The sequence below is a fragment of the Loxodonta africana genome, chromosome 18 (assembly GCF_030014295.1).
Source record: "Loxodonta africana isolate mLoxAfr1 chromosome 18, mLoxAfr1.hap2, whole genome shotgun sequence".
NCBI lineage: Eukaryota > Metazoa > Chordata > Mammalia > Proboscidea > Elephantidae > Loxodonta > Loxodonta africana.
Genome location: NC_087359.1, coordinates 61,256,571 through 61,280,893, shown reverse-complemented (window position 1 = coordinate 61,280,893; position 24,323 = coordinate 61,256,571). Strand labels below are relative to the sequence as shown.

At 40.6% G+C, this 24,323-nt stretch overlaps 1 protein-coding gene across 1 annotated transcript in view; it reads right to left on the bottom strand.

Moving 5' to 3' along the window:
* Positions 1–1,194: 1,194 nt before the first annotated feature.
* EFCAB5 (EF-hand calcium binding domain 5) overlaps positions 1,195–24,323 on the bottom strand; it is a 113,341-nt gene continuing 90,212 nt past the window's right edge. Inside the window, exon 20 of the mRNA XM_064270336.1 lies at positions 1,195–1,388. Within this exon, the coding sequence (XP_064126406.1) occupies positions 1,195–1,388 (194 nt within the window). The remainder of the gene's footprint in view (positions 1,389–24,323) is intronic.

Here is a 24,323-nt window from a genome sequence, read left to right as displayed (position 1 = left end):
GCCAATATCTGAAAACACTTCAAACAAGTTAAACTCTCTTGCAAATATATGATATTTGTAATCATTAAGCTAAGTGCCACTTAGAGAACATAAGTCCCATGATAATAGTTTTAAAAGTAGCATTCTGTTAAATCTTTCTCTCCTTGCTACCTAAAGTGCCATTTGTATTCACAGTGAACTCTTTGTGAGCTTGTTCCTAAACCATCAGGATATGTGCCTATCAGTTTAATATCTTTAAGAACATTGTTCCTGGAAGTGTTGCTGCAAGTGCCCTGCAAAGCCCTCTTCCAAATATGAAACAGGCTTGTAGGTTAAAACCGGGCATGTGATCACCCAAGAGATGGGGACTGGTAATAACACTGCCATCTTATCAGAAGAGGTTAAAAAGGGATCTCCAATCTCAAATTATAAGATGTTCGGAACACATCACATTTTGTCAACCAAATAAAGAAAATGAAGTTTAATTTCCCAAAATTTTATTAAAAAATGGACTCTCTCATCAGATACCTTGTTGCAAAGATGAAATCTTGAAACAGAGCAGTAAAGTTTGCTGTAATAATAAGCTTTAAGCAAATATAAATTCTTTTTGGAGTTTTTGAACTCAAGAGGTTTTTGCCATTATAAATTGTGTTTTCTTTTTTCCGTAAGCCGTGGACAAATACTTCCCAAAAGACTTTCTCTTCATTAAAATGGCTCTGAAGTTGTTAAGGCGAGTGGGCCAGGGTGAGGGGTAGGCGGGATATGGCACTCAGTTAAGCCTTTGAAAAATTAGAAAACAATTCCTGGTTCATTCCTTAAAATCTTTATTACTTGGTAGTCTTTTGGTGTAAAAACTGCCATTTCTCCTCCCCTACATCCTCAGTCTTTTCTCTCCTGTTTTTTCCTTTGTACCTCAAAAGAATTAAAATAAATCCATCCAATCAACCATAGCAGTCTGATGGAAGACACAAAGTTCAAACTTAACTTTTAAATATATTCTATAACATACTTAAATACATTTGGTTATGGCTGCCCTAACTGGATATTTTTTAGGTCAAATTTCTCCTTAGATAACACATTTGGTGATAGAAAGTGCTGAAGTAAATGTCTAGGCGCATAACATAAGTTATGTGGCACTGCTTTCCAACTGAAAATATTTTGTAGCGAACAAACAAACCTGAACATGACAAAAACATCCTAAAAACAGTATCAATTCTATGATTTCCCTAGCAAGGTTTCCCCTGGCATTTTTGCATACACATACGAGTCCGTCTTGGAGGGCAATGGAGGTTTAATAGTACTATTTAGTTTTTTGTTTAGCTCTATTAGAGCTGAACAGATGTGTGCCCAGTGATATAGGTATTCAATGACGATATTACCAAAATTCCATACTTCGATTCGGGAATGATCTGCACCAAGAGAAAAAAAAAAAGATGTTATTATATTACTACGTCTTATTATTATTAAAATAATATGTTTCAGTGTTCTGATTAAAGTTTCTCAGACATGTTTTAAGTCAAAACCGTAGCAGGATCTTATTTAAATATGTAATTACAGGCAAATATACATTTTGTATATTCATATAATGGAACACTTCACATGAGTTAACAATTAAAGACCTAGAGCTACATACATCATTATGGATAAGCCTCAAAAACACATTGTTGAGCACGAAATGTAAGCTGTAGAATAATACAAGTACAATTTAAAAAGTTTAAAAGCCTGAAAAATAATACATTGTTTATGGATTTGTAAGCATGAAGTAAAAGTAAAAAATCATGCATGAAAGTGATAAACATCAAATTTATAATAGTATTATTTCTAAACCAAAAAAAAACCTTTTGCCGCGCAGTTGATTCCGACTCACAGCGACCCTACAGGACAGGGTAGAACTGTCCCACAGAGTTTCCAAGGAGTGGCTGGTACATTCAAACCTCCGACATTTTGGTTAGCACAGGTAGCTCGTAACTACTGCACCACTAGGGCTCTGCATTATCTCTAAAAAAAATCCAAACCCATTGCCATCGAGTCGATTCCGACTCATGGTGACCCTACAAGGCAAAGTAGAACCGCCGCATAGGATTTCTGAGGAACACCTGGTGGATTCAAACTGCCGATCCCTTGGTTAGCAGCCATAGCTGTTAACCACTGCACCACCAGGGCTCCGTATTATTTCTAGGGAGGGAGAAAAGAGAATGGAATTGGCGGGGTGGGGTGACAGTGTGAGCGGTGTGGGGAGGGGTGGTGGGGGATGTGGGGGTGTGAGGGGTGGGAGGTTTGGGGGGGTGGGTGTAGAAAACCTCAACTGTTCCTATGTTTTCTTTCTCAAAAAAAAAAAAGTCTGAAATAGGGCATAATGTTAAGGTTAGACATAGAATATAACTTGGTAACGACTACACAAGTGTTAATCTCTACACATAGACTGTTGAAATATTTCCTAATTAAAAATTATTTAAAAATATATAGTCACACCATTATATGTTTAGTTTAGGTTGTAAACTGTTAAACTGTCATCGATAAGTTATTTTTTCCCAAGAGTCAATGACTAAATAATAAGTTATCATTGTTGTTAGGTGCCCTCCAGTAGGTTCCGACTCACAGCGACCCTATGTACAACAGAATGAAACACTGCCTGGACCTGTGCCATCTTGACAATCATTGCTGTGTTTGAGCTCATTGTTGCAGCCACTGCATCTCGTTGAGGGTCTTCCTCTTTTTCGCTGACCCTCTATTTTACCAAGCATGATGTTCTCCAGGGACTAATCCTTCCTGATAACATGTCCAAAGTATGTGAGAGGAAGTCTCGCCATCCTCGCTTCTAATGAGCATTCTGGCTGTACTTCTTCCAAGACAGATTTGTTTGTTCTTCTGATGGTGAAGCCTCTGCCTAGATTCCCCCCTGCTCCGCGCCGGTTCCCTGTCCCCCTTTCAGTCCACCAAGCCACAGCTTCTAACTGCGGTTTGGCCCAACCACACTGCGGCCCTAACCACAGTTTGAATTTGGTTCCAGAATCCTGCGCGTGCGCAAACCAAGATTTTGGCGCATGCGCAGGACCTGAAGAGCTGTGTCCTCAGTGTGTCCTTAGACCTGAAACATCACCGACTGATTAAACATCCGGACCTCCAAATGTGGACATGGGAGGGCTAAGGGCGGAGAGTTCTGGGCACCAAACCCAACCCCCGGAAGCCATTGGAAATAAAAAGCTCCCCAACCCCCTCAGACAGCGAGCACATGGCCTTATGGCCCCTAGACCCCGCATTGCTCCTTGTCTGTGCAGACAATAAATTTCCACTTTCTGTTTCCCTCACAACTGGTGGTGTGGCATCCATCTTATTTCGATCGGCTAATAGGACAGGACAAGAACCCTCGTTCGGTTGCAGTGGTCCATGGTATACTCTATATTCTTCACTAACACCATAATTCAAAGGCATCGATTTATCTTCGGTTTTCCCTATTGACTGTCCAGCTTTCACATGCATAGGAGGCGATTCAAAACACCTTGGCTTAGGTCAGGCACACCTGATCCTTCAAGATGGCATCTTTGCTTTTTAACACCTTAAAGAGGTCTTTTGCAGCATATTTGCCCAATGCAACGTGTCTTTTGATTTCTTGACTGCTGCTTTCATGGGTGTTGATTGTGGATCCGAGTAAAATGGAATTCTTGACAACTTCAGTCTTTTCTCCATTTACCATGATGTTGCTTATTGGTGCAGTTGTGAGGATTTCTGTTTTCTTTATGTTGAGGTGTAATCCATACTGAAGGCTGTGATCTTTGATCTTCATCAGTAAGTGTGTCAAGTCCTCTTCACTTTCAGCAAGCAAGGCTGTGTCATCTGCATATCACCGGTTGTTAAAGAGTCTTTCTCCAATTCTGAAGCCGCATTCTTCTTCATATAGTCCAGCTTCTCAGATTATTTGCTCAGCATACAGATTGAGTAAGTATGGTGAAAGGATACAACCTTGATGCACACTTTTCCTAACTTTAAACCACTTAGTATCCCCTTGTTCTGTTCAAACGACCGCCTCTTGGTCTAAGTACAGGTTTCTCATGAGCACAATTAAGTGTTCTGGGATTCCTGTTCTTTGCAATGTTATCCAAAATTTGTTATGATCTAAAGAGTTGAATGCCTTTGCATAGTCGATAAAACACAGGTAAACATCTTTCTGGTATTCCCTGCTTTTAGCCATGATCCATCTGACATCAGCAATGGTATTCCTGGTTTCACATCCTCTTCTGAATCCAGCTTGAATTTCTGGCAGTTCCCTGTCCATGTGCTGCTGCAACCACATTTGAACAATCTTCAGCAAAATATTGCTTGTGTATGATATTAATGATTTTATTCAATAATTTCCACATTCTGTTGGATCACCTGTCTTTGGAATGGGTACAAACACCAGTTGGTTGACCAGGTAGCTGTCTTCCAAATTTCTTGGCATAGATAAGTGAGAATTTTCGGCCCTGCATCCATTTGTTAAAACATCTCAATTAGTATTCCGTCAATTCCTGGAACCTTCTTTTTTGCCAATGCCTTCAGTATAGCTTGGATCTCTTCCTTCTTTGCCATTGGTTCTTGATCATATACTTCCTCCTGAAATGGCTGAATGTTGATCAATTCTTTTTGGTAGAGTGACTGTGTATTCCTTTCATCTTCTTTTGATGCCTCCGTGTCGTTTAATATTTTTCCTGTAGAATCCTTCAATATTGCAACTCGAGGCTTGAATTTTTCCTTCAGTTCTTTCAGCTTGAGAAATGCCAAGCATGTTCTTCCCTTTTGATTTTCTAACTTCAGGTCTTTTGCACATTTCATTATACTACTTTACCTTGTCTTCACAAGCCATCCTTTGAAATCTTCTGTTCAGCTCTTTTACTCCATCACTTCTTCCATTTGCTTTAACTACTCTATGTTCAAGAGCAAGTTTCAGAGTCTCTTCTGACATCCATTTTGGCCTTTTCTTTCTTTCCTGTCTTTTTAATGACCTCTTTCTTCATGTATGATGTCCTTGATGTCATTCCACGACTTGCCTAGTCTTCAGTCATTAGTGTTCAATGCGTCAAATCAACTCGTGAGATGGTCTCTAAATTCAGGTGGTCATACTTTGGCCCTCGTGGGCTCTTCTAATTTTCTTCAACTTCAACTTGAACTTGCATTTGAGCAATTGTTCTGCAGTTGGCCCCTGGCCTTGTTCTGACTGATGATATCGGGCTTCTCCAGCATCTGTTTCCACAGGTGTGGTCGATTTGATTCCCGCGTATTCCATCTAGAGAAGTCCACGTGTATAGTCACTGTTTACGTTGTTGAAAAAAAGGTATTTGCCATGAAGAAGCCAATGGTCTTGCAAAATTCTGTCATGCTATCTCCAGGATCACTTCTATCACCAAGGTCATATTTTCTAACTACCAATTCTTCTTTGTTTCCAACTTTCACGTTCCAACAACCAGTAATTAGCAATGCATCTTGATTGCATGTTTGATCAATTTCAGACCTCAGATATTGGTAAAAAATTTTCAATTTCTTCATCTTTGGCCTTAGTGGTTGGTCTGTAAATTTGAATAATAGTCGTATTAACTGGTCTTCCTTGTAGGCATATGAATATTATCCTATTACTGACAGTGCTGTACTTCAGGATAGATCTTGCAATGTTCTTTTTGACAATGAATGCAATGCCATTCCTCTGCAATTTGTCATTCCCGGCATAGTAGACCATATGATTGTCTGATTCAAAATGGCCAGTACCAATCCATTTCAGCTCACTAATGCCTAGAATATCAAAGTTTATGCATTCCATTTCATTTTTTAACAATTTGCAATTTTCATAGATGCATACTTCGTGCATTCCAAGTTCCTATTATTAATGGATGTTAGCAGCTGTTTCTTCTCATTTTGAGTCATGCCACATCAGCAAACGAAGGTCCCAAAAGCTCGACTCCATCCCGGTCATTAAGATCATCTCTACTTTGAGGAGGCAGCTCTTCCTCAGTTATGTTTTGAATGCCTTCCAACTCGAGGGGCTCATCTTCTGACACTATACCAGACAATGTTCCACTGCTATTCATAAGGTTTTCACTGGTCAGTTTTTTCAGAAGTAGACCGCCAGGTTCTTCTTCATAGTCTGTCTTAGTCTGGAAGGTCTGCTGAAACCTGTCCACCATGGGTGACCTTGCTGGCATTTGAATACTGGTGGCATAAATTCCCACATCACAGCCACATGCAAGCCTCCACAGCACAACATCCTGACAGATGCATTGGGGAATATTAAGACAGAATGATATAAGGGAAGGAGTACGTACTTTAGAGCTGGACAGACATGGGTTCTAATCTTGGCTCTACCCCAACTAGTTTTGTGACCTTGAGCGAGTCACTTAATTGCTGAGCCTCAGTTTCCTCTTCCATGAAACAGAGCTAATATTTCAGAGTTGTTATGAGGATTAACCAGAAAAGAGGTGGAGGGGAATTCACTAACTAGAAGTAGACAAGGAACATCTTAGGTGAAGGGAAGGACAACACACAATGCAGCAGAAGTCAGCACAACTGGACCAAAGCAAAAGCTGAGAAGTTTCCTGAATACATCCAAATGCTTTGAGGGACAGAGTAGCTAGGGCTGCGGCCTGAGGACTGTAGTTTTGGGGGACTTCTAGATCAATTGGCATAACAAAGTTTATTAAGAAAATGTTCTGCATCCCACTTTGGTGAGTGGCATCTAGGGTCTTAAAAACTTTTGAATGGCCATTTAAGATGCATCAATTCGTCTCAACCCACTTGGAGCAAAAGAGAGTGAAGAACACCAAAGACATAAGGAAAATATTAGTTCAAGAGACAAAAGGTCCACATAAACCAGAGACTCCATCAGCCTGAGACCAGAAGAACTAGAAGTGTCCAGCTACCACTAATGACTGCTCTGACAGGGAGCACAACAGAGAGTCCTGGAAGGAGCGGGAGAAAAGTGCGGTGCAGAACTCAAGTTCATGTAAAAAGACCAGACTTAATTGTCTGACAGTGACTGGAGGAAGCCCCAAAACTATGGCTCCTGGATGCTCTGTTAACCCAGAATTAAAACCATTCCTGACGCCCACTCTTCAGACAAAGATTAGACTGGACTATAAAACAAAAAATAATACACATGAGGAGTGTTTTTCTTAGCTCAATCAGATTCACGAGACCAAATGGGTAGCTCCTGTCTGGAGACAGAATAAGAAGGCAGGAAGGGACAGGAACTGGTTGAATAAACAGCAGAAACTGAGGTGAAACGGGGAAGTGTGCTGTCACATTGTAGGGATTTCAACCAATGCCACATAAATTTTCATATGAGAAATTAACTTGAGCTGTAAACTTTCACTGGAAGCTCAATTAAAAAAAAAAAAAAAAAAGATTACAGCCTAGGAAACCCTGCAGGGCAGTTCTACTCTGTCCTACAGGGTTGCTATAAGTTGGAATCATCTTGACAGCGCGGGGCGGGGGGGGGGGGGGGGGGGAGGAAAAGGTATGCGAAGATCTGTCACAGAGCAGATGCTCAAAACATGCTAATTACCTCCCTTTTTTCAGAGGTTCTCTCTCCCATGTCTATGTTTTATTCATTTTTATTATTCCCACTGTCTAAACATAACATAGTTCCTAGACCAATAAATTATTGCCGATTTGAATGGAATGAACATTAAATTGTAATTATAAGTGAATAAGAAGTTTAAATATCAAAAGTCTTCCATATAATAGCTCAGTAACAATAATGACAATTAAGTCACCATGGATATCTATTGGAATTACTCCTGACTACAAAACAGAACATATTTTATTTCCCTGTCTTCTAGCAACAGGAAGGAACAGGGTTTTCTGAACTACGTTTAGTCTTCCTATGGCTTTGCAGGTGTAACTATAGCAAAAAGTATAATACGGAGTAAGAAAGGCACATAAAATGTACAAAATATTCGCAAAGTCTCCATTTTAAGGTTGACTTTAAAACGTGGGTACAATTAATTTTCCAAAATTCTTTCTCTTTTGACACACACACACACATAGGCACTGTTTTTTCTCACTCAATCCTAAGTGTTCAATAAATGTTGAACTTAAACAACATTAAATTATGGAATAATTGAATTAAGTTTTTCAAAGACTAAAAGTCTTTCCAGATTATAGGTCAGGAACAATAGGGCAATTATGAATAAAAAAAAACAGATGGCGGTAATGAGAACACATTAACATACCCGATTCATCTCATTTTATGGGCTAAACTAATCAACATACATGCTTAAAACATTGACGGTGCATTTATTACAATCGATCCTCCTTTGCACTAATTAGCGAGCGTTATTGGGCGCTGGTAGCGCAGTAGCTGAGTGCTATGGCTGCTAACCAAAAGTCAGCAGTTCAAATCCACCGGTCAATCCTTGGAAACACTATGGGGCAGTCCTACTCTGTCCTATAGGGTCTCTATGAGTTGGAATCCGCTGGACAGCAACGAATTTTTGGTGGTGCAGTGGTTAACGTGCTTGGCTGCGAACAGAAAGGTCAGCAGTTCCGATCCACCAGCCCTTCCATGGGGGAAAGATGTGGCAGTCTGCCTCCGTAACTATTTACAGCCTTGGAGACCCTATGGGGCAGTTCTATTCCGTCCCATAGGGCCGCTGTGAGTAGGAATCGATTGGACGGCAGTGGCTTGGTTTTGGTTTTGTATTAATTAGCTTCCTGGGACCTTTACAGAGTAAATTATACAGGTTTCCAAAGATTACGTTGTTTCTCTTTATTATTGTTCCAATGTTATGAATCTAAATTAAAGTTCACCCTAGGACACTCCTAAAACCAGTCCTAATTAACTCGGATATAAAAGCTCTGCCGCTCCCCACAGCTTTTTTTCTGCTGCTCCCGAATCCCCATTAAGAGCTCTCTGTTCCTTTGACGACTGCCGCAGTGTTCTTATCTGAACATCCAAATGAACAGACCCCTATCTGCAGCCATTATTAAGCAAGTCTGCCATCTCCACGGTGATTCAAGGACACGGAGGCGGGGGGGGAGGGTCCCCAAGTCGCCCCCTTTGACAAGCCCCAGTTGCTTATTTCCTGTCTTACAGTTACCGGGGGCTGAACCTCCGAACCAGTCTGGGAGGTTGTTCCTGTTTCCCTGCCCCTTTCAATGAGAGATTGATGTGTTAACAATGACTGTAATAATTCTTCTAACGAGGCCGCAGGGCGGTCTGTCGCGTTCCCCATTAACTGTTGGGCCCTACTGCCCTCTTGTGGTGGAGAAATGCCAGATCTTAGCAGCTTGGCAGACGGCAGAGCCAGTTGCAGACTTTCCAACACGTGCACCCCTATTTCTTTTCTAGCCATAAGAGATGATGCTCTTTTGCTTTGCCATGACAAAGGCTATAGTGAATTATTGGAAGACATTTAAGCTATAAAGAATTGCTGTTCGTCCTTTGAATCAGTTTGTGGACGTATTAATTCAGAAACATTTATTATGGTATTTTGTAGGTTCTAGTTTAATCAAACTTTTAATCACATAGGGAATTCACTATCCTGGAGACATTAGGCTATTCTAGGATATTTCTAAGCTGAAACTCCGTCTTCAGATTCCTGCTTTAATACTGGATTAATTAAATTAAACCTTTTGAGGATTATAGACAATTAGCAAAAATGCTCAGAGCAAAAAGAATGAAGTATTTAAGCTTCAAGTTCAAAAGTGAAAGTGTAACTGCTCCTTTCAAATAACAATTAACCCCAAATTGGCACCATTTCAGAGTATTCTGTCCTTCGTCGCTAGTTCTTTTAACCTTACTACTGCCACATACGATACGATGGGAATCCATGTAACATTATATACTTAAAACTGTGTGTGTGTGTGTGTGTGTGAATTCCAATCAGATTTTATGTGGGTAAAAAACCAAACCAAGCCCATTTCTGTGGAGGCGATTCTGGCTCATAGCGACCCTATAGGAGAAGTCATATTTGCTGTGACCACTAAACCAGTTGCTGCCAAATCAATTCCGACTCATGGGAACCCCACGTGTGTCAGCTCCATAGTGTTTTCAATGGCTCATTTTTCAGAAGTAGATCACAAGGCCTTGCTTCCAAGGTGCCTCTGGGTGGACTCAACCTCCCACCTTGCAGTTAGTAGCCAAGCACCTTAACCATTTGCACCTTTTCTAGATGGATTAAATAGTCATCAGTTTTGCTCCCTTCTAAAAGCCTAGTAAATTCACTATAAAGGAGTTAAAGAAGAAGAAGGATGAGGAGGAGGAGGAGAAGAAGAAGAAATCGGTTACAAAGTTGGGGAGATCAGGAAAAGGGAAACACCAGTATTTTGGTCCTACTCCTCGCTCCTCAAAACCCCAACACCTCCTCTCCCATTCTCACTCTAGCCGATGACCCCGCTTCCAACTTCACTGTCAAAACTGGAGCAATCAAAGGGCAACTTCCACAGACTCCCACCAACACCTCTACCCACCAGCCATCATCTGCCACATACTCTCCCCTCTTGCCATGAGAATTCAATTCCTCCACATGTGTACTAGGTCTAGGTTGGTCATATAATTCATTGTCCAAACTGGGACACTTGAGAGAGAAAGGGGAAACTAACCAGATAGGTCACCAGGAGAACAAGCAGAAACTGGGACTGTTCCAGGTAAACAGGGATTTATGATTAACAAAATCCCACCCTCTCTCTTCTACTTGAGGACATTGTTCCGGGGATTCTTCTGCATCTCTTCAACATTGTCAGTTTTTTGCTTATTACAGGATTATTCCAATCAGAATCTAACCTGTTGGTCTCTCTCCCATTTTAAAACAAAAGACTCTTGACCCCATTTCCCCCTCCATTTCCTTGCTTCCGTTTGCAGCAAAACCTTCAAATAATTGTTTCCTCTCCTTTGTTTCGTAAACTCACTTCAGTTAGGGTTTTTTGCCCAGTCTCTCCACCCAAACTGCTCTTGTCTAGGCATCAATGACCTCCACATTGCTAAATTCAACAGTCAATTCTCAGTCCTTATTTTACTTGAAGTGTCAGCTTATTGGTGGTGCAGTGGTTAAGAGCTTGGATGCTAACAAAAAGGTTGCCAGTTGGACAAAGATTAGACAGGCCCATAAAACAAAAGGAGACTAAACGGGCACATTAGCCCCGGGGCAAGGATGAGAAGGCAGGAAGGGACAGAAAAGCTGGTAATAGGGAATCCAAGGTCGAGAAGGGGAGAGTGTTGACATGTTCCGTCATTGGAAACAAATGTCACAAAACAATATTGTACTGATCATTCAATAAGAAGTTATTTGTTCTATAAACCTTCATCTAAAGTAGAGCAAAAAACAAACAAACAAAAAACATCGGCAGTTCTAACCTACCAGCCGCTTCTTGGAAGTTCTATGGAGCAGTTCTACTCCGTCCTATAGGGTTGTTATGAGTAAGAGCCGACTTGATGGCAATGGGTTTTTGGAATCAGCTTATTGGAGCCTGAAAGTTCAGCAGTTCAAAACCACCAGCGGCTTCACAGGGGAAAGATGTGGCAGTCTGCTTGCTTAAGGATTTACAGACTTGGAAAGCCTATTCAACCAAACCATAAAAACCAAACTCGTTGCCGTCAAGTTGATTCCGACTCATAGCGACCCTATAGGACAGAGTAGAACTGCCCCATAGAGTTTCCAAGGAGCACCTGGCGGATTTGAACTGCTGACCTTTTGGTTAGCAGCCGCAGCACTTAACCAGTATGCCACCAGGGTTTCCGTCAGTGGCTTTTTTGTGATCAGCTTATTTGATCACTTCTTGACCAAATTCCTCCTTGATACTCTTTCTTATGTGGCTTGCAGGATACTACATACTCTATATTTTCCTCCTACCTGGGTTTTCTCAGACTCCTTGGCTGGTTCCTCCCCTTCTCCCAGGCAACTTAACATTGGCATAGCCCAGGCTCAGTTCTTTGCACTCTCTTTTTCTCCATCTATATGTATTCCCTTGGTAATTCCATCTCGGTTATGCAAATCATTTATTCACTAACAAACCCTGTGATAGTTAATGTTATGTGTCACCTTGGCTAGGCCATGAGCCCCAGTGTTATATAATTGTCCTCCATTTTGTGATCTCATGTAATTCTCCTCCATTTTATGGTATTGTGTAATTATCCTTCATTTTCTTTGTTGTAAACCCTAAACCTTCATATGTTAATGAGGCAGGATTAGTGTGGGATGTATCTTGAGTTACACCCTTACTAAAGGGCATGACTCAAGTCACAGCCTTCCTCAAGTCACACCCTTTCTCATGTCACCACCTTACTCAAGTATCTGATGTAAGGGGAGTTTCATTGAGGGTGTGACCTGCATCCCATATATATATGGATGCTCTGACGAGGCACTCCCTTTCTCTGGATCCTGCATCTGACTTGTCATCACCTGCCCTCTGGTTCTTAGGACTTGAATCTGTCATCTGGCTTGCTGATTTTGGGCTTCACCAGCTTCTGCAGCCCCATGAGACAATGGCCTACCATCTGACCCGCCAATTGTGGGTTGATAGGGCCCTGCAACCATGTAAACTGGGAGAAGCCTCCAGCCTGACACCTGACCCATGGATTGGGACTTGCCAGCCTCCACAACCATGTGAGCCATTTCCTTGAGATAAATCTCTCTCTATGCATTTATACATATAAGCTTCATTGACTTTGCTTTACTTGAGAACTCAGCCTAAGACAAATTCCAAATGTATAGCTACTGCCTAGACCTCCCTCCAAAATTCTAGATTTACTTATCTACCTACCTATTTGCATCCCCACTTGAATGTCTAGTTGACATTTCAAATTCAACATGTCAAAACTGAAATGGTTCATCTCCTCCAAAGCCTGCCGCACACACAGTGCTCTTCATCTCAGTCGATGACCACTCCGTCCTCCCAAAACCATGGAGTAAACCCTGGCTCCTCTGTTCCTTTCTCATCCCACATCCAAACGGTCAGGATACACTTTAACTGTTAGGATATATATAATCAAACCCATTGCTGTTAAGTCGATTCCCTGACAGCGCGTCCAAAGTACATGAGACGAGGTCTTGGCATCCGTGCTTCTGAGGAGCATTCTGGCTGTACTTCTTCCAAGACAGATTTGTTTGTTCTTCTGGCAGCCCATGCTATACTTGATATTCTTTGCCAACAGCAGAATTCAAAGGTGTAAATTCTTCTTTGGTCTTCCTTATTCATTGCCCAGCTCTCATATGTATATGCGGCAATTGAAAATACCATTGCTTGGGTCAGGTGCACCTTAGTCCTCAAAGTGACATCATTGCTTTCTAACATGATTTTGTAGCAGATTTGCCCAATGCAATAAGTCAATTTCCTGGCTTCTGTTTCTGTGGGCAGTGATTCTGGCTCCAAGTAAAATGAAATCCTTAAAACTTCAATATTTCCTCCATTTATCATGATGATGTTTACTGGTCCAGTCGTGAGGATTTTTGTTTTCTTTATGAAGAGGTGTAATCCATACTGAGGGCTGTGGTCTTTGATCTTCATCCGTAAGTGCTTCAAGTCCTCTTCATTTTCAGCAAGCAAGGCTGTGTCATCTGCATATCGCAGGTTGTTAACGAGTCTTCCTCCAATCCTGATGCCGCATTCTTTTTCATATAGTCTGGCATCTCAGATTATGTACCCAACATACAAAGTGACTAAGTATGGGGTACAACCCTGATGCACACCCTTCCTGACTTTACACCACACAGTATCCCCTTGTTCTGTTGGAACCACTGCCTCTTTGTCTAAGTACAGGTTCCTCATGAGCACAGTTAAGTGTTCTGGAATTCCCATTCTTTGCAATGTTATTGATAACTAGTTATGATCCACACAGTTGAATGCCTTTGCAGAGTCAATAAAACAAAGGTAAACATCTTTCTGGTATTCTTTGCTTTTAGCCAAGATCCATCTGAAATCAGCAGTGATATCCCTAGTTCCACAGCCTTTTCTGAATTTGGCTTAAATTTCTGGCTGTCCCCTGTCTCTGTACTGCTTTTGAATAATCTTCAGCAAAATTTTACTTGTGTGTGATATTAATGATATTGTTTGACAATTTTTGTATTCTCTTAGATCACCTTTCTTTGGAATGGGCACAAATATGAATCTCTTCCAGTCAGTTGGCCAGGTAGCTGTCTTCCAAATTTCTCGGCATAGATGAATGAGTACCTCCAGCGCTGCATCCATTTATTGAAACATCTCAATTAGTATTCCGTCAATTTCTGGAGCCTTTTTTTTTTTTTTTTTTGCCAATGCCTTCATTAAACTTGGACATCTGCCTTCATTACCATCAGTTCTTGATCATATTCTGCCTCCTGAAATGATTGAATGTTGAACAATTCTTTTTGGTACAGTGACTCTGTGTAGTCCTTCCACCTTCTTTTGATGCTTTCTGCATCCTTTGATAATTTCCCTGTAGAATCCTTCATTATTACAATTGAGGCTTGAATTTTTTCTTCAGTTCTTTCAGCTTGAGAAATGCCAAATGCATTCTTCTGTTTTGGTTTTCTAATTCCAAGTCTTTGCACATTTCATTATAATACTTTATTTTGTCTTCTTGAGCTGTCCTCTGAAAATTTCTGTTCAACTCTTTTCCTTCATCATTTTTTCCTTTTGCTTTAGCCACTCAGCATTCAAGAGCAAATTTCAGAGTCTCTTCTGACTTCCATTCTGGCGTTTTCATTCTTTCCTGTCTTTTTAATGACTTCTTGCTTTCTTCATGTTGATGTCCTTGATGTCATTCCACAACTTGTCTGGTCTTCAATCATCAGTATTCAATGCTTTAAATCTATTCTTGAGATGGTCTCCAAATTCAGGTGGGATATACACAAGGTCATGCTTTGGTTCTTGTTGACTTGCTCTAATTTTCTTCAGCTTCAACTTGAACTTGCATATGAGCAATTGATGGTCTGTTCTGCAGTCTTGGCCTTTTTCTAACTGATGATATTGAGCTACAGATGTAGTCAGTTTGACTCCTGTGTATTCTATCTGGCGAGGTTCATGTGTATAGTCACCATTTATGTTTTTGAAAAAAGGTATTTGCTCTGAATAAGTCACTGATCTTGCAAATTCTGTCATGTGATCTCCAGCATCTTTTCTATCACCAAGGCCATATTTTCCAACTACTGATCCTTTTTCTTTGTTTCCAACTTTTGCATCCCAATCACCAGTAATTATCAACATATCTTGATTGCATGTTTGATCAATTTCAGACCGCAGAAGTTGGTAAAAATCTTCATTTTCTTCATCTTTGACCTTAGTAGTTGGGCTTAAATTTGAATAATAGTCATATCAACTGGTCTTCCTTGTAGGCGTATGGGTATTATCCTATCACTGATAGTGCTGTACTTCAGGATAGATCTTGAAATGTTCTTTTTGATGATGAATGTGATGCCATTCCTCTTCAGTTTGTCATTTCCAGCATAGTAAAACTAAACCAGTTGCAGTCAAGTCGATTCCAACTCATAGCGACCCTGTATGACAGAGTAGAACCGCCCCTTTGGGTTTCCAAGGAGCACCTGGTGGATTCGAACTGCTGACCTTTTGGTTACCAGCCAAACTCTTAACCACTACGCCACCAGGGTTTTCATATGATTGTCTGATTCAAAATAGCCAATACCAGTTCATTTCACTGATGCCTAGGATATCAATCTTCAAGCTTTCCATTTCAGTTTTGACAACTTCCACTTTTCCTTGATTAATACTTTGTACATTCCATGTTGCAATTATTAATGGATGTTTGCAGCTGTTTCTTCTCATTTTAAGTCGTGCCACCTCAGCAAATGAAGGTCCTGAAAGCTTGACTCCACTCGCATCATTATGGTTGACTCTACTTTGAGGAGACAGCATTTCCCCAGTCATATTTTGAGCACCTTTCAGTCTGAGGGGCTCATCTTCTGGCACTGTATCAGATAATGTTCCACTGCTGTTCAAAAGGTTTTCACTGATCAATTGCTTCGGAAGTAGCCTGCCAGGTTCTTCTTCCTCGTCTGTCTTAGCCTGGAAACTCAGCTGAAACCTGTCCAGCATGGATGACCCCACTGATATTTAAAATACTGATGACATAGCTTCCAGCATCACAGCAACATGCAGGCCACCACAGTACAACAAACTGACAGAAGATTGGTGATTACTCTATTTAAAACTGCAACCCGTGGCCTCTTGCTTGCCTCATCCATACCCTGCCTTCCTCTGCTCCACTTATTTCTTTCTCCAATAGTATTTATTTTCTACCGTTTTATTTATTTATTATATTTATTGCTTATTATCTGCTCTCCCTTTTAAAATGTAAGCTTCTCGAGGGTAGGGATCTTGGTCCATTTTGTTCACTACTGTATCCCAAGAGCATAGGACACAGCCTGGAATACACCTGGCACTTAGGAAATTTTTGTTGAGTGGAAGAACAAAGTAACAAAATTTCTGAAGTAAAAGCAGATGAAGGAATAGTAATTAACATCCCACAGGAGAAAGCTGAATCCTAAACCAGCAGTGGAGAAAGCCTAGAACCAATCTAACGTATATCCTGGAATCCTCAAATTGCTCACGATGTTAAAGCTATTAAAGAAAGAATGAGATTCCTAGAAAATCTTCCCCACAACATACCACTGGACAACTTATACTCCTGAACCTTAAAAATTTATTCCTTGGAAAGGGGAAGGTAGAAAGTCTGTGGATTGGGGGACAAGAGACCCAGTTGAGAGGAAAGCACCATACTGAAAACAGGGAGAATACGTATATTGAATGCTGAATATTGAGACCCCCATATCGTTCTCCCCAGGAAGTGCCCAGAGCATTGGAGCCAGGGATTTCTGCTCCAAGCAGGGGACTGGAAGAATCTTCTCTAAGGAACCTGATAGCCCAAAATGAAGGACTTAGAGACACAAATGCAGGAGGTTCCCCCGACGAAGGTCATCAGATCACCCCACAGTGGAGCCCATTTATACCACAGAGCTTTCAATTTACTTTTTACTTTCCCCATTCTTAAATATAAACAAAGGTTACCAGACAACTGAAGAAAACCTCTAACAGGAGAAATAGAGACCAAAACACTAAAGCAGAAACAAGGAAGCAGAGAAACAACAGGGGGAAGAAAACCTTGAAAGAACAATTATCATTAATACCCTCAGTGAGATAAGTCATTGCATCTGTGAAATATGAACAAGATGCTGTAGAAATCAAATATTTAGAAAACAACAAAAAGCTCTTAGAAACAAAAACTTCAATAGGATTAGTAGATAAGGTTAAGAGGATCCCCCAAAAAGTGAGGCAAAGAGACAAAGGCATAGAAAATCAGAGAGAAAATGTAGGAATTTTGAAGACTGAATCTAGGACATCTAATGTCTGAATAATAGGAGTTACAAAAAGGGTACAGAAAAGACAGGGCCATCACCAGGCTGTACAGCACCATTGTGTATGTGAGAAAAAGACACCTACCATGAGTGAATGCACACTGTAGGCACACAGCTTGGTGAGCAGAATGTTTTTGTGTGAGAAAAAAAGATGCTCCCTCCTCCACACAAACAGCCTCAAGCTACGACACACAGTTTAGTGAATGCAGTCTGGGTTAGATCTCAGCCCTTGTTCACCTCTTCAGCAGAGCACCCTTGTGCGGTTTACAAATTGCACAGCCAGATGTAGCAACCTGGATGCTGTGATGCAAATCGTGCAGGACTGAAGGAACTGAGTTTCACAAGTGAAAATGTGCAGTGAGTACCAGATCAATGGATAAAAACAGACCCAAATCAAGGCATATCATTATAAAATTTCACAGCCCTGGGGATAAAGGAGTGAGTCTACAAGTTTCTAGAGAAAAACAAACAAAAAACAACAAAAACGGTCACAGGCACAAGATTGGAAACCTGAAAGTCTTCAGACTTCTCAACAGCAATCCTGGAAATTAAAAGACAATGGGGCTAATTCCTCAAAAAGTTAAACACAGAGTTACTATACAACCCAGCAATTCCAATCCTAGGCATTTATCGAAGATGACGGAAAATATATGTCCACACAAAAATGTGTACATGACTGTTCATAGCAGCATTAATTATACTAGCCAAAAAGTGGAAACCACCCAAATGTCCATCAATTGATGAATGGATAAACAAAGTGTGGTATATCTTACAACGGATATTAACCAGAAGAAAACGAAGAATGTATACATGGATGATCCTCGAAAACATTAATCTAAGTGAAAGGAGCTAGAAACAAAAGGCCACGTATTTTATGATTCCATCTATGTGAAATATCCAGAATAGGCAAGTATATAGAAACAGAAAGTAGATTAGTGGTTGCCAGGCTGGGGAGAGGGAAGAATGGGGAGCAACTGCCAATAGGTAAAAGGTTTCTTTTTGGAATGATGAAAATGTTCTGGGATTAGATAGTGGTGATGGTTGTACAACCTTGTGACTATACTAAAAGCCACTCAATTATGCCCTTTAAAGTAGCGACATTTATGGTATATGAGTTATATCTTTAAAAAAAAAGTAGGCCACACGTGAAAACGGGAACCAGACAAGAATGCCCTTTGTCACCACTCTTATTCAACATTGTTCTGGAGGTCCTAGCCGGAGCAATTAGACTAGGTAAAGAAATTAAGGGCATCCAGATTGGTAAGGAAGAAGTAAAAACATCTCTATTTGCAGATGACATGCTCTTATACAAAGAAAACCCTAAAGAATCCTCAAGAAAACTACTGAGACTGATAGAAGAGTTCAGCAGAGTATCAGGATACAAGATAAACATAAGAAAATCACTTGGATTCCTCTACGCCAACAAAGAGAACATCAAAAAGGAAATCACCAAATCAATACCATTTACAGTAGCCGCCAAGAAGATAAAATACTTAGGAATAAATCTTACCAGAGATATAAAGGACCGTTATATGAAGAAAACTACAAGACACTACCGCAAGAAACCATAAAAGACCTACATAAGTGGAAAAACATACCTTGCTTATGGATAGGAAGACTCAGCACTGTAAAAATATCTATTCTACCAAAAGCAAGCTATAGATACAGTGCAATTCCAATCCAAATCCCAGCAACATTTTTTAATGAGATGGAGGAACAAATCACCAACTTTATATGGAAGGGAAAGAGGCCCTGGATAAGTAAAGCATTACTGAGAAAGAGGAAAAAAGTGGAGGTCTCACACTACCTGATTTTAGAACATATCATACTGCTACAGTAGTCAAAACAGCCTGGTACTGGTACAACAACAGATACATAGACCAATGGAACAGAATTGAGAATCCAGACATAAATCCATCCACATGTGAGCAGCTGATATTTGACAAAGGTCCGAAGTCAGTTAAATGGGGGAAAAGACAGTCTTTTTAATACATGGTGGTGATACAACTGGATATCCATCTGCAAAAAAATGAAACAAGACCCATATCTCACACCATGCACAAAAACTAACTCAAAAGGGATCAAAGACCTAAATATAAAATCTAAAACAATAAAGATCATGCAAGAAAAAATAGGGACAACGCTAGGAGCCCTAATACGTGGCACAGCGGTATACGAAATAGTACTAACAATGCAGAAGAGAAACTAGATAACTGGGAGGTCCTAAAAATCAAACACCTATGCTCATCCAAAGACATCAACAAAAGAGTAAAAAGATAACCTACAGACTGGGAAAAAGTTCTTAGCTATGACATTTTCAATCAGCGTCTGATCTCTAAAATCTACATGATACTGCAAAAGCCCAACTACAAAAAGACAAATAACCCAATTAAAAAATGGGCAAAGGATATGAACAGACACTTCACTAAAGAAGACATTCAGGTAGCTAACAGATACATGAGGAAATGCTCACAATAATTAGCTTTTTTTTTTTTAATTAATTTTTATTAAGCTTCAAGTGAACATTTACCATTCCAATCAGTCTGTCACATGTAGGTTTACATACATCTTACTCCCTTCTCCCACTTGCTCTCCCCCTATTGAGTCAGCCCTTACAGTCTCTCGTTTCGTGCCAATTTTGCCATCTTCCCTCTCTCTCTATCTTCCCATCCCCCCTCCAGTCAAGAGTTGCCATCACACTCTCCAGTGTCCACCTGATTTAATTAGCTCACTCTTCATCAGCATCTCTATCCCCCCCACTGACCAGTCCTTTTCATGCCTGATGAGTTGTCTTCGGGGATGGTTCCTGTCCTGTGCCATCAGAAGTTCTGGGGAGCATTGTCTCTGGGATTCCTCTAGTCGCAGTCATACCATTAGGTATGGTCTTTTTATGAGAATTTGGGATCTGTATCCCATTGGTCTCCTGCTCCCTCAGGAGTTGTCTGTTGTGCTCCCTGACAGGGCAGACATCGATTGTGGCCGGGAACCAACTAGTTCTTCTGGTCTCAGGATAATGTAGGTCTCTGGTTCATGTGGCCCTTTCTGTCTCTTGGGTTCTTAGTTGTCGTGTGACCTTGGTGTTCTTCCTTTGCCTTTGCTCCAGGTGGGTTGAGACCAATTGATGTATCTTAGATGGCTGCTTGTTGGCATTTAGGACCCCAGGCGCCACAATTCAAAGTGGGATGCAGAATGTTTTCATAATAGAATTATTTTGCCCATTGACTTAGAAGTCCCCTCAAACCAAGTTCCCCAGACCCCAGCCCCTGCTCCGCTGACCTTTGAAGCTTTCATTTTATCCCGGAAACCTCTTTGCTTTTAGTCCAGTCCAATTAGGCTGACCTTCCTTGTATTGAGTGTTGTCTTTCCCTTCACCCAAAGAATCATTAGCCTTTAGACAAATGTAAATCAAAACTACAATGAGATTCCATCTCACTCCAACAAGGCAGGCATTAATCCAAAAAACACAAAATAATAAATGTTAGGTTGTAGAGAGACTGGAATATTTATATACTGCTGGTGGGAATGTAAAATGGTACAATCACTTTGGAAATTGATTTGGCGCTTCCTTAAAAAGCTATAAATAGAACTACCACAGGATCCAGCAATCCCACTCCTTGCAATATATCCTAGAGAAATAAGAGCCTTTACAAGAACAGATGTATGCACGCCCATGTTCACTGCAGCACTGTTTAAACTAGAAAGAAGTTGGAAGCAACCAAGGTGCCCATCAATGGTTGAATGGATAAATAAATTATGATATATTCACACAATGAAATACTACACATCGATAAAGAACAATGATGAATCTGTGAAACATTTCATAACATGGAGGAATCCGGAAGGCATTATGCTGAGTGAAATTAGTCAGTTGCAAAAGGACAAATACTGTATGAGGCCACTATTATAAGAACTCAAGAAATAGTTTAAACAGAGAAGAAAATATACTTTGATGGTTACAAGAGCGGGGAGGAAGGGAGGGAGAGAAGTATTCACTAATTAGATAGTAGACAAGAACTATTTTAGGTGAAGGGAAAGACAACACACAATACAGGAGAAGTCAGCATAACTGGACTAAACCAAAAGCAGTTTCCTGAAAAAAACGAACGCTTTGAAGGCCAGAGTAGCAGGGGAGAGGCGGGTGGTTTGGGGACCATGGTTTCAGGGGACATCTAGGTCAATTGGCATAATAAAATCTATTAAAAAAACATTCTGGATTCCACTTTGGTGAGTGCCGTCTGCTGTCTTAAAATCTAGAAAGCGGCCCTGTAAGATGCATCAATTGCTCTCAACCCACCTGAAGCAAAGGAGAATGAAGAATACCAAAGACACAAGGTAATTATGAGCCCAAGAGACAGAAAGGGCCACATAAACCAGAGACTCCATCAGCCTGAGATCAGGAGAACTAGATGGTGCCCGGCTATACCAATGACTGCCCTGACAGTGAACACAACAAAGAGTCTCTGACAGAGCAGGAGAAAAGTGGGGTGCAGAGCTCAAATTTTAGTAAAAAGACCAGACTTAATGGTCTGGCTGAGACTGGAGGAACCCTGGAAGACATGGCCCCTGGACTATCGGTTAACCCAGAACTAAAACCATTCCTGAAGCCAACTCTTCAGACAAAGAATAGACTGGATTATAAGATATAAAATGATACTTGTGAAGAGTGTGCCTCTTAGTTCAAGTAGATGCATGAGACTAAATGGTCAGCTCCTGTCTGGAGGCGAGAAAGGTAGAAAGGGATAGGAGCTGGTTGAATGGACACAGGAAATCTGGGGTGGAAAGGAGGAGTGTACATTATCGGGAGAGCAACTAGGGTTGCATAACAATGTGTGTATAAATTTTTGTATGAGAAACTAACTTGAGCTAGCTGTAAACTTTCACTTAAAGCACAATAAGAAAAAAAGTTCTTTTTTAAATGGCACAAGGTCTTCAAAATTCTATTCCCAGGCAAACTACAAATCAGGTATGACGGTTGAATAAAAAAATTTTCAGATATAAAAAGTCCCCCCAGATTATTTATCATTTAGGTACCACTTTTTCAGAAAACGGGAAATACGCTATCTCAAAACAAGAGAGTGGACCAAGAAAGAATGAACCAAGATTCCTAGGCTAGGGGCAAATGAGTCTCAGGAATGCAGCTGAGCAGCAGATCTAGAGAGTGGGGGGAAACCCCAGATTGAAAGAGAATTGAGATACCCAGCAGGGAAGGCGTCACGAAAAAAAAAAAAAAAAGAAATTGGAACTAAAAAATTACTTAATAGAGTGGACCTTATAGGAAAATGTTTGGAGAGGCAAACAGAAGAGGTGGGAAGAATTATCTAAGAGTACAAAGAAAATTAAGCAATTTTTTTTTAAAAAGGCAATTATTTGCTTCAGGAAAAGAACAAAAAATAAAGGAGCAATCAAAATATACTACAACGCTCAGCTGTGGGTAATAGTTGCAAAGCAAAATCATGTAAATATTGCATTTTGATTTAACCCCAATAGTAATATAACTATACAGGGAGGATGGGGCAAGAAAAGAAGTGGGAATGGTGGTAACAGAGCTAACTCTTCACCTACTGAAACAGAAAATAGATTGACAAGGTTTAAAACTGATGAATCAAAAGATAGAGATACGTGCACAATATTAGAAATGTAGACATGTGCAAATGCCAGAGGAAACAGCTGAAAGAGTCCAAAAGGGCTTCCTCTGGTTGAGGGAACTGAGGAGAGTGGGAAGGGAGAGAGGTGATGGGTAAGGGACTCTTGTTAGTTTTAGTTCTATTTGACCTTTTAAACTACTTTGATAAAAAATATAATTTTAAAAATCCTTTCTGGGTAAAAGATTGTTTTCACATTCACTGAAAGGGAAAACAATATGAGTGTCAAGGTGTCATGGATTAAATTGTGTCCTCCAAAAAATACGTGTCAACTTGGATAGGCCATGATTCCCAGTATTGTGTGGTTGTCCTTCATTTTGTGATTGTAATTTTATGTTGAAAGGATTAGGGTGGGATTGTAACACCACCTTTCCCCAGGTCACCTCCCTGATCCAAAAGGGAGTTTCCCTGGGGTGGGGCCTGCACTACCTTTTATCTCTCAAGAGATAAAAGGGAAGGAAAGCAAGTAGAGAGTTGGGGATCTCACACCACCAAGAAAGCAGGTCCAGGAGTAGAGCGCTTCCTTTGGACACGGGGTCCCTGCGCCTGAGAAACTCCTCAACCAGGGGAAGATTGAGGACCAGGACCTTCCTCCAGAGCCAACAGAGAGAGAAAGCCTTCTCCCAGAGCCGATGCCCTGAATTTGGACTTAGAACCTACTAGACTGTGAGAAAATACATTTCTCTTTGTTAAAGCCATCCACTTGTGGTATTTCTATTATGACAGCACTAGATAACCAAGACACAAGGGAATCTGTAATATATATTTCCCTTAAATAGAAAAATATCCTCACTAAAATGATTTTTAAAAACCTTTAATTAGATATCAAAGCAGCAGTGATATTACCTAGACAAGTAAAGCCACTTTTAGTTGTTTCTCTTAATTCAATAGCTACCGTTGGAAGACTTCACAATTTAAAATCGAAGGAGATTTAACTATTGTACAAAGCGTTTAGGAACAATGATCCCCTTTGTTCCTTGGCATAATGGGAAGCCCAGCCTCTTTACTGCTCTTGCCACCACCTCTGCTTGGATGATAAGAGCTAATATTTATAAGCATTTACTTTTTGTCAGGCACCGTGCTTTTACACACATCATATCATATATACATACATGCTGCATTAATCCTTACAGCAGCCCTCTGAGGCAGGTACTATTATTATCCCTGTTTTACAGATTAAAAAAACTGAGTCTCATAGAGGCTAATAACTGTCCAAGGCCACACATTTTAAGTAGGACCATGGTGGTGCTTTATTCAGGAAGCTAGTGGTTTCTTTATATATAGTAATGGAATTGAGGTCCTGGCTACTCTGGCAGAGAAACAGCCTAGGCCCTTGCAAGAGAAGTGGCAAGCCTGGGGGACTCCTACTGACACCACTGTCCATGGACTT